Source organism: Rutilus rutilus (genome assembly GCF_951802725.1).
Source record: "Rutilus rutilus genome assembly, chromosome: 4".
Classification (NCBI taxonomy): domain Eukaryota; kingdom Metazoa; phylum Chordata; class Actinopteri; order Cypriniformes; family Leuciscidae; genus Rutilus; species Rutilus rutilus.
In genome coordinates this window covers 17,758,072-17,771,174 of record NC_140212.1, presented here as the reverse complement: position 1 = coordinate 17,771,174, position 13,103 = coordinate 17,758,072, and the positions used below count along the sequence as shown (strand labels likewise).

Genomic DNA, 13,103 nt, shown 5'->3' with positions numbered 1-13,103 from the left:
TAACCCGGACGTCGAGGTCACTTCAGTGATTTGGGAAAAGCACATAAAAGTCCTGGCAGAAAGCGATGCATAAGGATGTAGTGGAACGACGCCCAGTTCCAGGAATGCACTAATATTTTGTTGGTAGTACCAGTTTGCAACAATTATTAGTTAACACTAAGTTGTCAACACTTCGGAAAAAATAATTTATTTTTGCATCGCTTTCTGCCAGGACTTTTACAGGCTTTTCCCAAATCACGGAAGTGATCTCGACCTCCAGGTTAGCTAGGCAAGTGTTATTTAAATAAACTCCTGATGTACTTACAAACTTTCCAATGCCTCAATTTATGAGTACAGAACCTATTTGTACTACTGTAGAAGTTTGGTACCATTCCGGGCATTATCAGTGGGGTAATTACGGAAAACAACCTTGGATCCGTTAGCGCCTGCACTAAGCCATTCGGCGGTATATCTCTAAATAAGTTCTAACTTTAATTATGTTCAACCAAGGAAAAAAAAGGAGACCTGTTTGGCTCGAGGTCATGGTGCAAAGGACTCTAGGTTGATTTTACACCGAACATCCCTTTAAGGTCTGGAAACATTTCAGATCACGCCTTTATGATTTACCTCTGTAGAAACCAAAGGAACATCTCAACATGAAAGTCCTTTTGATCAGCTGCTGATGAAACACTCTGACATGTTCTAACTCCTGACTCAGCCTGGACTCTGACAGGGACCTTCTCGCTATGAGGCGACAGTGCTAGCCACTTTTTTTTTTTTTTTTTTTTTACAATGTCTGAATTAAAAATATATTAACATATAAAACAAAAAGGTAAGGATAAAACAAATAATACCCATCTACCAAACATCTGTCCTCATTTCTCTTTTACTCTGCAAATCCTGAGTAATATAAGGTAACTCTGCTATCACACATACAGTAATGGAAAGTTCATTCATATGAGATCTATAAGTTGTATGTGTTTTAATGAAATTACAATTCAGACATTGAATTAAAAATATTTGTCAAAAAGCAAAAAGTAAATAAATTCAGTGCATACTTAAATGCAAAAATTACATTTAAATAGTAAACTTTAAGTATGATGTTAAAGGGATAGTTCACCCTAAAATGAAAATTAAGTCATCATTTACTCACTCAGGTGTTGCAAAAAAAATTAAAATAATAAAAAATAATAATTACAAAAAAATAATTAACGTTTGTGAGACCGCAGTTCAATCTGACTCGCCCAGAAAAAACACACAAGTTGAGAGAAATTAAGATTAATAAAAATGTGACACGCAGGCACAGAAAGATCTTGAAAAGCAAAGGAAGTATCTGTGAGAATTGTGCTACAAGACAGGATTGAAACATCAAAATGTCAAATAGCAAAGAAACACACTTTATACACTTAGTATACTCAGTTTAGGGTACTTTCATGTAGATCTATTTCCTAATCGGTTTAATCCGTTGATGAATGTTCTGTCAATACTGTAATCCTGTAATGCTGTCGAAGGTGAAACTAGACTTATATGACGATAGAGTGTGTGAAAGTGAACAGCTGCTCTGTCAGTCGTTCCTACAGACCTTCATTACGTCACATCAGTTCAACATGCTAAACAGACTCACACTAAAAGAGCCCAGCACTGCAGTCAGGCCAGTTTAACTCTTATCTGAGATATAAAACAGAAGAAACAAGACAGCGCTTATAGCATTAACAGCTGATGTGTTTACAGCCTAAAGCGTTGACCACGCTAATGCTGGATTGAATGTTTTCTAATGCTGTCTCTGGGCTATTGAGAACTGTTTAGCTGCTTTAATATGAGTAATTGATACTATTCTGTCTGCCATAGTCAGATTCTAAGAGTCTTAGATGTTTCTACCTATACAAAGGTTTTCAAAACTTAATAATGATTGTATGGCTATATAGTGCAGTGAATCCAATCTACCATGAAGTTAGCATTATGATACCTGACAATCATGATTCCTCACTGAACGTGTCTGTACCACAGCAGCTGGTTCAGATGAAGTAAATCAGGGTAAACAGACTCATGTGTTTCCATTTCTCAGTGTATTGATGGTGAATAAGCAGGTTGCTATAATGAAAAGCCCTCACAACCCCTCACTCACAGAACTAGCATAAAGAAAAGAATCAGCGCTGCTCATGTTCATGTACAACTACTTCAAACACAGACGCCTTGATGATCATTAAGTATAGCAATCTAATGAAGAAACTTTATTAAGTCTTTTCAGTGGTTTGGGATTTAGCGTTTCTTCCTCTTAGAGCTCAGGTTCCTCAGAGACAAATACAGTGTAATTGTGGAATTATTAATGGAGTCAAAATTACATCAGGCAACGTTTACAATAACTACAGTATGGAAATGTCTTCGTCCGAGGGGAGAGCTGCGCTCTAGATTCAAGGTGATATTTGTTAACAAGGAGTAATTTCTCCACTTCAACTAAGAAACAAAAATGCCTCCTATTTATTGATCTAAACAAACTCTACCCAGCCGAAAAATACAGAGTTGGTCTAGGTGGTCATGCTGTTCTCAAGCAAAACTAAGCTGTGTTTGATATATATATATATATATATATTACTTTGAGCACACCTATATAGATAGCTAGAAGGATGGACGGACGGACGGACGGATGTACGGACGGACAGACAGACAGACAGACAGACAGACAGACAGATAGATAGATAGATAGATAGACAGATAGATACCTCTAGGGACTCATTATGGAAATATATTCAGTTTTGTTTTCATAATATTTATGCCTTTATAACAATATCTCCATATTTTTATACTGTATCAAACAAAAAAATGTTACTGTGATTTGAACACAGAAAGCAGTTGAATAGCAAAATGTAGAGTTGCATTTATTCTTTTCTATTTTGCCACTCTATAAACAGACATGTGTCTAGCTGATCTTTATGAAGTGAACGGTACGTGTTTCTGTGCTGAATGAGAGCAGGTGCGCGCTGACAGACGGAACCCTGCTGTGAGCAAAACCTCACGTTCATTTCCTCCCGCCTCCATCTGCCTTACTTCCTGTGTCGCCCCAGGCCTGTTCGTCCTAAAACAGCCTCAAAGAGCAGCGCAGGTATTAATACAGACTCACAGATAGACCTGAATGTTCAGAACTAGACCTCAGGCTGTGTGTGTTTATGTGTGAAACAGACTGAGGTGTGAGGAACGTGATGAATAATTGTTGTAGTGGAGCTAGTGGAGGTTCTGCTCTCTGAAAACACAAGCTGTTTGTTTATTTTGATCTTGCTTTTTTTCCCCGGACGCTCTTGTTTCTGTGTCTCCCGCCATTCACTGTGCCCCCTCTTCACATTCCCCTCACAGATTCCATCAGCCTTTTTTAACAGTGAGACAGTGAATGACAGGAAGAAGTATACTTAAAGTTCATTTTATGAAGTATACTTAAAGGTCCCGTTTTTCCTGTGTTTTTGAAGCTTTGATTGTGTTTACAGTGTGCAATATAACATGTGTTCATGTTTCGCGTGTAAAAAAACACAGTATTTTTCACACAATTTACTTATCTGCATACCGCTGTTTTCACTGTCCTAAAAACGGGCTGATGACTTCCTATGAAGTCCCTCCTTCAGAAATACGTGACGAGTTCTGATTGTGCCAGCGGTTCCTGTGTTGTGATTCGACAGCAGCTTAGCGCACGTTGCCCGGAAAGGTCACGCCTCTTACCATAACGCAACTCTTCCTCTTCTCCGTGGGAGCGCAACAAGACCACGCCCCCCTTTTTTTGTGTATTCCTGGGGGCGGAGGTTAGTCAAAAAACTTCACAGTCGGTTTCTCTTCATGGGTTACTCTTCATTTCATTTGGAAACATTAAGCAGTTTTGATTTACCTGCTGTTTAATGTTTGATAATCACATTATTTTACATTTGAGTGAGCAATCTTCTATCACTTGTTTCAGCTTCTTCTTCTCCTGTGTTTTGATCCGGAGATTCTGTACTAGAAGATGTGTCATAGCGCCCCCTACCGTATACCAGTGAAAACATGGATAGCTGGAAAATTCAGTCAATGGTGGGGAAAGAGTAAAGTAGAATTAAAATAAATTCCTATGTGCACTACCAGTGGACTAGCCTACCCAAAAATTCAGATACGCAGAATTAGAAACATATCTGTTTTATATCAATATTTTAATCAATATTTTCAAACAATGTAAGTTTCATAAGACTGTATAAAACTATGTAAAAAAAGTATATTTAATAGGCTACTCAATCAAAAGAGTTAACACAACTCCAAGCCAAGTATACTTTGAATAATTCAACTTTTAAGTATATCTCGATTAAAAGATTGAGTACAAGTATAGGCCAAATATACTTGGACTTTTCTCTCAGTATAAGTCAAGTACACTTAAGTGTAATTAAGTATATTTCTGAGAAGTACATAAAGTACATTTTTGAGAAGTATATAAAATGTAGACTGAAAGTATCCTATCTACTTTTTAGTTGAAAAGAAGTATAGTAATAGAACACTTGAATAAACGTATTTTTCGTAAGGAAATTATTATCGCTGTGTACAAGATCAGGTTCAGTTCCATGCTTACTTAATTTACTCTATAAACTATTCCACCCGAAAATTTGTTACTATATAAACTTGAACATGTTAGTTTATAAGACAGTGTGTAATATTATGTTTAAAAAAAAAAAGTATTCAATAAGCTACTCAATCAAAATAGTAAACACAAGTACAAGCCAAGAATACTTAGTATACTTAATTATACCTTTAAGTATATCTCGATCAACAAGTAGAGGCCAAATATACTTAGACTTTTCTGTCAGTATAAGTCAAGTATACTTAAGTGGAATTTGAAGTATATTTCTGAGAAGTACATAAAAAGTAGACTGAAAGTATACTTTCTTATTTTTAGTTGAAAAGAAGTATACTAATAGCACACTTGAATAAACTTCTTTTTCGTAAGGGTCTGCCAAAAAGAACCTGTTCAATCCAACACAGCAACAGTGTAGAGCTTTACATATCAACTACAGGTCATACACATGCTTACAATGACTTACAGGTAGAACAGTGAAAGAAAGAAAATAAAAGATAAATAAATAAACCATACCGGAGTACAATGATGGTATCAGGTGTAAATATTGTGGTATTATATTTAAAATTTAATTTTGCCTCCTTAAGATGAATCTCTTATATTCCTCCATTTTAAGTCACTTTGGATAAAAGCATCTGCTAAATGAATAAATCTAAATCTAAATGTGATTTACTCAACCAATTTGTTTATAAACACTGATTCAGACAGGAACGTATAAAGTGACTGCCATTATGAGTGAGTCATTGAATCATTCACTCAACTGATTCCTTTAAAATACTGCTTTATTCAGGAACGAATAAAGTGACTTCCATTATGAGTGAGTCATTGAATCATTCGCTCAACTGATTCGTTTAAAACACTGATACGTTCAGGAATGAATAAAGTAGGCTTGTTTGACTTGAAGCGGCGCTGTACAGACCGATCGGCGTATGACATCAAAGCACGGCGAGAACGATTCAAAAGCATACGGAGCCGTCAGCTCTCTAATCGTTCTCGCGGTACTGTGATGTCATACACCAATCGGTCTGTGCAGCGCCGCTTCAAGTCAAACAAGCCTAGTGACTGCCATTTTGAGTGAGTCATTGAATCATTCGCTCAACTGATTAGTTTAAAACACTGATTAATTCAGGAACGAATAAAGTGACTGCCATTATGAGTGAGTCATTGAATCATTCGCTCAACTCAGTATAACTCATAGGCCCTGCCCCAAATGGAACCCTAAGCACTCGCGGTCTTCCTCTGAGTCCGCACTTTCGTGACGTAATGCCGCTTTGACTGTCAGGAAGAAGTCTGCTGCGGAGTCCACATCAGCGCGGGCTCGGCAAAAGTGTGCATCAAGGGCGCAAATCGACCACATGAGGGCGCTCGCGAGCACCCTTCTGAGATCTAAAAAGGAGAAATGGGACACACTGCGGTCTCACGGACTTAAAGGTGAACTAAGTAACTTTTTTACCTTAACTGAACAGCTTCGGAGTCATTGGAATGGTTATATTACTTATTTCGGGTTGAATGGTGGTCGTTTTGCACCCCCCTGGTGCCTGTGAGCGGAAAATCCGCACTTGCAACTTTGAGCCGGCGGGCCACCGGCCGCCGCGTCAGGAAGTATCGCGTGATATCAGGTCTAGCGATGTAAACAATTACTTTACGGCCAAAAGAAATCTGCTAAAATGCTGTCATTATTGCACTCCCTCACGCTGTTCGAACCCGAATGAAGAAGACGTTTTAAAGAATGTCCCATCTGCTTTGATGTCGTTGATCTACTAGCCTCTGGTGTCTGAGAATAGCCAACGAGTTTTTACAACAGTGTTGTCAAATATCTATTCCGAAGCTGTGGGGGGAGCTCTAGAGAGAAACCTGCGAGCAAAAAGCGAGAATACAGCGAAGAAATCCCGAAGTTACTGAGCCCCGCTTTAACGGACACGCGCACGCGGCAGCCATTGTAAGTCCACAAGACCGAAAGTGCACATGAAGTGTGCCATTTGGGACAGGGCCACAGTGTATAACTATGAGATGTGCAATATTCTGCTGCTGCTTTGTTTGGAAATATATATATTTTTTACATAATGAAGCAAAATTAAGTTTCACACTTGCTATTTTTTCTGAATATTATTGTATATTCAGTAAACAACACACTTGCTCCTGTGATACTGGTTAAATATATTATTATGTGTATTATAGAAGGTCATATACCTGGTTATAATGACTATTTGTTACAGTTGTAGTAAATGGCATGTTTGTCTCTTAACACTCTTCGTTTCTTTCACTAAAAGTACTGTTAAGGTACGTTGATATATGAAGGATTATCATATTTACTTACTGGTTCTGGGTCATGAGGTGTCTAGACAGGGTTTTCTGGTATTGATCAGTCTAGGTATCTTGAAAGTCCTGACGGAAGGTTGAGTTTAAGTACATCACTGATTACGGTACTTTTGTCTCTCTCTTCAAAAGCATCAGTCGTGTAATTGCTGTATGAGTCCTTATAAAAGCCCAATTAAAAGAGCATCAAGTCTCTCATCCATAAACCACATTAACAATGGCTAATTAAACCTGCACTCTCTGATTCTGATTTACTTGCTGAAGTCATTTAATAGAGCAGCTCTTTCAGTCTCTCACCTTTGCTTGCTGTTTTCATTGTTCTTTGCCTCTTGAATGAGCTTGTCACTCCATCATCATCTCTGTAAAGGTAAAACATTAATCGTGTGTGAACGTACAGTCCTTATGGACTCTCGTCATTAAAGGGAAGTGTTTGAAATTATTATTTTTTTTCATGCCACAGCTCCACAGATGTATTAGTTGCCATGACAATTGCAGCTTCTCTCCAAAACTCTGCAGCTGCTTTCTGATGAATTCATGAAACATGCAAATAAGGCAAACACACACACCAGCCCGGCGGATAATCATGTTACAGCTTTCAACAGTTCCTCTTCCTCTGTGGCTGATTATAAGACGTGGATTTAACAGCGCCAGAGGTTTAACCGCTTCTCATTGGCATATGAATCGTTCCTGAGACGGGCTGATGGAGGTGGAGGCGTTTAAAACAGCTGATTCTCTGTCTGCTGTTTCACTGATACACTGACTTGAGTAAATGAGCTATTTTAAATGTGTTTGGGGAGAAATATGATTATAGAGCTGCGTATCTTGTTGCTTTGCCGTGTCTGGTTTTGGCTTTAAAGTACAATGATCTTTGATTATAGCAATTAGATGATAAACACATTTGATTAAGGTCTAATCCACATCACTTTATGTATGTTATGTTTATGATGCAGTTATCTAATACAGAAGAATATTTGTCTGTTTTAAATGAAAACAATTTACAAATGAGCAAGATGCTTCACATGCAGTGGCGTCGCATTATTTGGATTTTTTTCCTGGATTTAAGTGTATCTTTAAAGGGTAACTCTCGCCAAAATGCAACTTAGGGTCTTTTTGTTAATCTTCCCGAGGCAAACTTTTGTTTAAAAGCATAATTAGAATGGAAACGCCACTTTTAAGTTTGACCGTATTTTCGTTTTCGGTCAAATTGCCTTTTGAATGGGAGTGCTTGGGGCACTTCTATGATAGCATCAAAAATCGCTATTTTTAAAACACTAAGAAGGCTTGACACAACATGAAACTTTGCTCTAAATATCACCAGGGACTCTACGCATGAAGTCGAGCATTGAGAACATTGTTTGTGTACACAGAGTTTACTAAAAAGAATTTTTTTAGAACAACTCACTGTAGCTGTGTCCGTGACAGTCAAAAATAGTCGATCTCCTAATGTGAATGAACTGACTCTGAATTTTAGTATTGCTTCTTATATGAGGATCCTTTTTCAAATACAAGGTCAATATTAATTTTCACTACTGACAAAACAACAAATTATCTGTGAATTTATATGGAACTAAGCTTTCGGAGCTTTCCATCTTAGTCCCCAGCTCAGTAACTTCCAACGTGACCGGGACTAAGTTTGTCTAACCTATTAGACCTATTTTCAGGCGCTGCGTCATATCATTACGCCTGCTGGGCTCATGGTACGGCAGCAAAGTTTCTTGATTATTACGCAGGAAGGAGAGTATAGTTCCTAGCCATATCAGCCTAGAAAATCGCAACTTTTCATTTTCCGTCGGTCTTAGTACACGATGTAACTACAGAGGAGTCAAGTTTTAAATAGGAAAAATATCGAAACTCTTTGGTCATTTGTTTGAGAGAGATGCTAATGGTCCTGTCCGATTCAATGATCTATGCTAAGCTATGCTAAAAGTGGTACCGCCAGACCCGGAGATCGGCTGAATGGATTCGAAAACGGTAAAACTCAACTGTTTAACTCTGGGGGAGTTGTAAAATGAGCCTTTTTCCAAAAAAAGTGGAGTATCCCTTTAAGAACAAAATATAATGGAATAGTGTAGTATTTAGTATATTTATTAGATTCAAGAACACAAATGTATGTATACTACATGTATGTAAATAACAAATAACTTTTACTGGATTTGTTATGATCCATTTATATTGTAAATAATAACGGTTTGTAAGGTGTCATTATTTACAGTTCAGTTGAATGACCCAGCTGCTGTTTGAGCTACTTTGCAGTGTGGGTACACAACAGTTTTTTTGTTAACTTGTTTTTTTTTTATTTCAAAACACTTACTTGTTAACTTGTATTAACTTGGATCTTCGTCACTGTGTGCAGATCTCCTGGCGGTGCCGAAGCATCCGTATGCAGCCATGGAGAACTGGGGCCTGAGTGTGTTTGTGGAGCAGAAGATCTTGTTGGATCCCGACGTCTCCTCCTTCTCCTATCAGATGGAGCTCACCATGGTGGTGGTGCACGAGATCTGCCATCAGGTAAAAACACACTTACTGTGGTTTCACATTGTTTTACGGTCAAAGTTAAACTTCACCTTGCTAGAAGAAGACAAAACAGATTTATATACGGGCTGATGTTTAAAACAGCTGATTCACTGTCTGCTCTTTCACTGATACTATATCAGATGTGTTAATAATAAATCACAATGGACTAATTTAGTCCAATCATATCACCTGATCTGTGAGCGTCACTTTTCTGACATGATGTGTTGATTATTTCATGACTGTTAAAGCCGGCATGAAGTTCACTATTGTGACGTTATTTCCGAGTAGAAAGACTTCTCGGACAAGAAAACATAGAGAAGAGATGTCACTGCAAGAGGGAGAGGAAGTCATTTTGATTAAAGATTACAAGGGCCCTTGAATCAAAAATAATAATAATTATGATGATGCGCACGGATAAATCATTTATAATAAATATACTGCACTATTCCATAAAATATAGCCTCAGATATGGCAATTTTGATTTCATGGTTTAAAGTGCTGCATCTCTATGCACAGCTTGAATCAGGCCTCAAAGAAGTTTAATATTTGCTTAATTATAGGTAAGTTTCATTTACAGAAATGTAGTTTCTCCAAGTTTTGTGGCATTTTTTTTTTATCCTTAAATTAGCTGAAAGAAGGAATGCCTCAAAACTCTCTAAACTACTTGCAAAGTATATTTGATTATATATTTCATTGTTAGGCCTTTTTTTATTTGCAATAATTTTCTCTTTCAAAGAAAGATGCTTGAATTTATTGTGCTTATGTGTTTAACAATAATGCAATGTTTGTTATTTATTAAATAGAGGTTTAATAAAGGTAGTTTGAGGCATCTCATCAGCAACTGTTCCAGCAGGAATTCAGTTAATGAGATAACAATAATGGAAATTGATCGAAAACGAATTTCATTAAGGATGGATTAACCGGGTCTGGTCAATGTGCACTAAAAACCTCAGCTCAGTTCATTTACTTGTAACGTTACTCTGTAGCACCTTTCTATGAAATGCACCTAAAAATAGCTGCCAAAGTGAGCTGCTGCGGGAAAAGTTCTCGACCCAAGCTGCCAAAAACATGAGAATGATTAATATATTAAGCGCATAAAGAAACTCGTAAGCGTATTAGCCTAGCGTAGTTCGCTCGCCCTGTCAGGTGCTCTGGCAGAGATATTTGTCATGTTTAATGCGTGAGACATGTTTTCCCCAACGCAGTGAGCGCATAACTTACATTAATGTTTATATCCTTGTTTGTAAATGTTATAAATTCACATGAGTATTTGCATTTTGCAATAAGACTTGTCCTGACTCCTGACAGCAATCGAATCTCCGTCAATCCTCGCAGACTTAACTAAACGAGCGCGAGCGCGAGCGCGCGCATGCGCATCGAACAGACTGATCGCCTCAGATAAATGATGCACTATAATTCTGATTAATTTGACTAAATATTTCTTGTTTGTCATTAGATTTAGGTTTAAAATTCGACATGTACGGCAAGTAATTGTATTTTAATCAGGACATGTAACTGAAAAGGATTAGCATAATTGAATAGCCTAAGTGATGTCTCTTACATTTAGGCTACAGAAAAAAATAATGAAAAAAAATAAGGCGTTGATCTACTTACAGAAGACAGAGAAAGAAAGGCAAAGTCAGAGAGTAACAGAGAGTGTGAAGATGGTCAGTTGTTGAGTTAAAGGGCAGAACAGCAACAGATGTAATTGGACATCTGGAGAATTTGATGCACAGCTCTTATAAAAAGAGCTTTACGCATCACCTCCAGTGGGATCGTGAAAGTAAAGATTTCCTTTCTCCATCCCTCTTTCTTTCTGTTTCTCTCTCTCTCTCTCTCTCTCTCTCTATAGAGTGTTTCGCGCATGCACAAGTCTTCCTTGTGTTAAATAACCTATTTTTCGTGCCTTTGCATCATTTCAGACTATAAGATGCAGATTAAACAAGCAGTCTGGGTTAAAAGTGATATTTTTTTTCTTTCTTTTCTTTTGCCATTGAAATAATGTTTCATGTATTATAATGCATCATCGGCATGAATTGTAAAGGAAGCGTTGGAATTATTCATTGCATGTGCTCATTTTTCACCATCCTTTGTTTGCAGCTCTTATGTTGCTGAGAACCTTGGATTTTAGTGCCTTTTGTTATGGCGGATTATTGATGAGCGTGTTGGAGATGTTCTGCGTTCTCAGTATTGTTCTGGATTCATCTCTTGAATGGTCTTCCTCATATACTGCTGAATCGCTGCTCTGCATTGTGGTCTAGCTCAAAGATGATACAACATGTCTGCAGTTCTTTCCTCATTTTTTTTTTTAGGGAGAAGGAAATAAAAGAAAACTTCTCTCATATCTGCACAGATAATTCAGCTCTGTCTGAACTCTGTCTGAACCTTGTACAGTAAAACACTCGCAGGGAGCATGAAATCATGATATTATTTCAGAAACAGCAATAATGTGCATATGTGATAGTTTTAGAGCTGGAATTCATGAGAGTTACCCAGATCAGGCTGTTCTCTGCACATAAAGCCCTGTTTTATGATCAAGAATAATTGAAAAGAAGAAGCAGTGGAGGCTGGAACTATAATCTTGTCCAGTGATGAGGTAGAAAACTGAAGTATGTCCAATGTCCTGCAGTAGGCATTCCCACTGAATTCACATTTATCTATGCGTACAACACGCTGTAAAGCTGAAACCGTTTGTGCTTTTTTCTGTTTTAAGGTGGTGATTTCAAATGAATTTGTATGATGTGATTCGTATGGAAACGGATGATCCCTGACCCTAAATCTAACTGTCACTGGGGCATAAGCAGATCGTACAAAAATGTACAAATGAGATTGTATGAATTCATACGAATTAAACTATTTGTCAAAACATAAAATAGTTATGAACTGTCGTGGCAGTGTGTTGATGCTAACTTAAGATGTCAGATTTAACATTGAAAGCATGTAGTCAGTCCAAATTTAAGCTTTAAACACACAAGCGTGTGCATATGTGAGTAAGTGTGCTTACTTATAAATAAGAGGACAAAAAAGGAGGAGAGACAGAGAGTAAAAGACAGAGATTAGCCGTCACGCGTATTGAATTCACCTCAGGCTGTTTCACCCTTTTGTGTCGCAGCTCTCTGGAGCTTCTGCTCATCTTTATGTTTTTAATTAAGATGCCATTTTTCTCTGCTTCAGTCTCATGCCCATCATTTTCATATGGAGTTAAATAGCACACTGCTAATTATTTTCCACTGTAAATTACCTCAGAGTGGCTTGTGCTTATCTGACATATTGATTGGCTCCTTTATTTTGAAAGTATTAGATCAGTCCTCATCCAGCACATATTCTGTCATACATTAAAAAGTCTGTCTGAGCAAGCACTAATAACACGAACAAAGTGCCGGCTTCTGATAAATCACATTTGTATCTCGTCGCTCTCGCGGACTGCCAGTAGAGAATTGATTAGTAGATGATAGACGCTGTTTTCTATTGTATAGGTTTATCCTGTGGACTCTCCTGGCCTCATTTTAATGTCACTGTAGTAGCGGATTGTTAATAGATTTGCGGCTGCCAGCGATGGGGTTTATATGTCACAGACGCTCAATCACTGTTAATTTCTTATCTCATTTCAGCCTCTCAGAATTAAATGAAGCTGCCACAGTCCTTCATATGCAGTTATTCAGCCAATAAACAAGCCTAATAGAGGCCGATGCAGCTGATGTTGAGGTTTCTTATTTTC

At 37.7% G+C, this 13,103-nt stretch overlaps 1 protein-coding gene across 1 annotated transcript in view; it reads left to right on the top strand.

The window, feature by feature from the left end:
* Window positions 1-13,103, top strand: part of LOC311289005 (thyrotropin-releasing hormone-degrading ectoenzyme-like) — a 127,900-nt gene that overhangs the window by 51,773 nt on the left and 63,024 nt on the right. Inside the window, exon 4 of the mRNA XM_084406748.1 lies at window positions 9,225-9,379. Coding sequence (XP_084262874.1) covers window positions 9,225-9,379 — 155 coding nt within the window. The remainder of the gene's footprint in view (window positions 1-9,224; window positions 9,380-13,103) is intronic.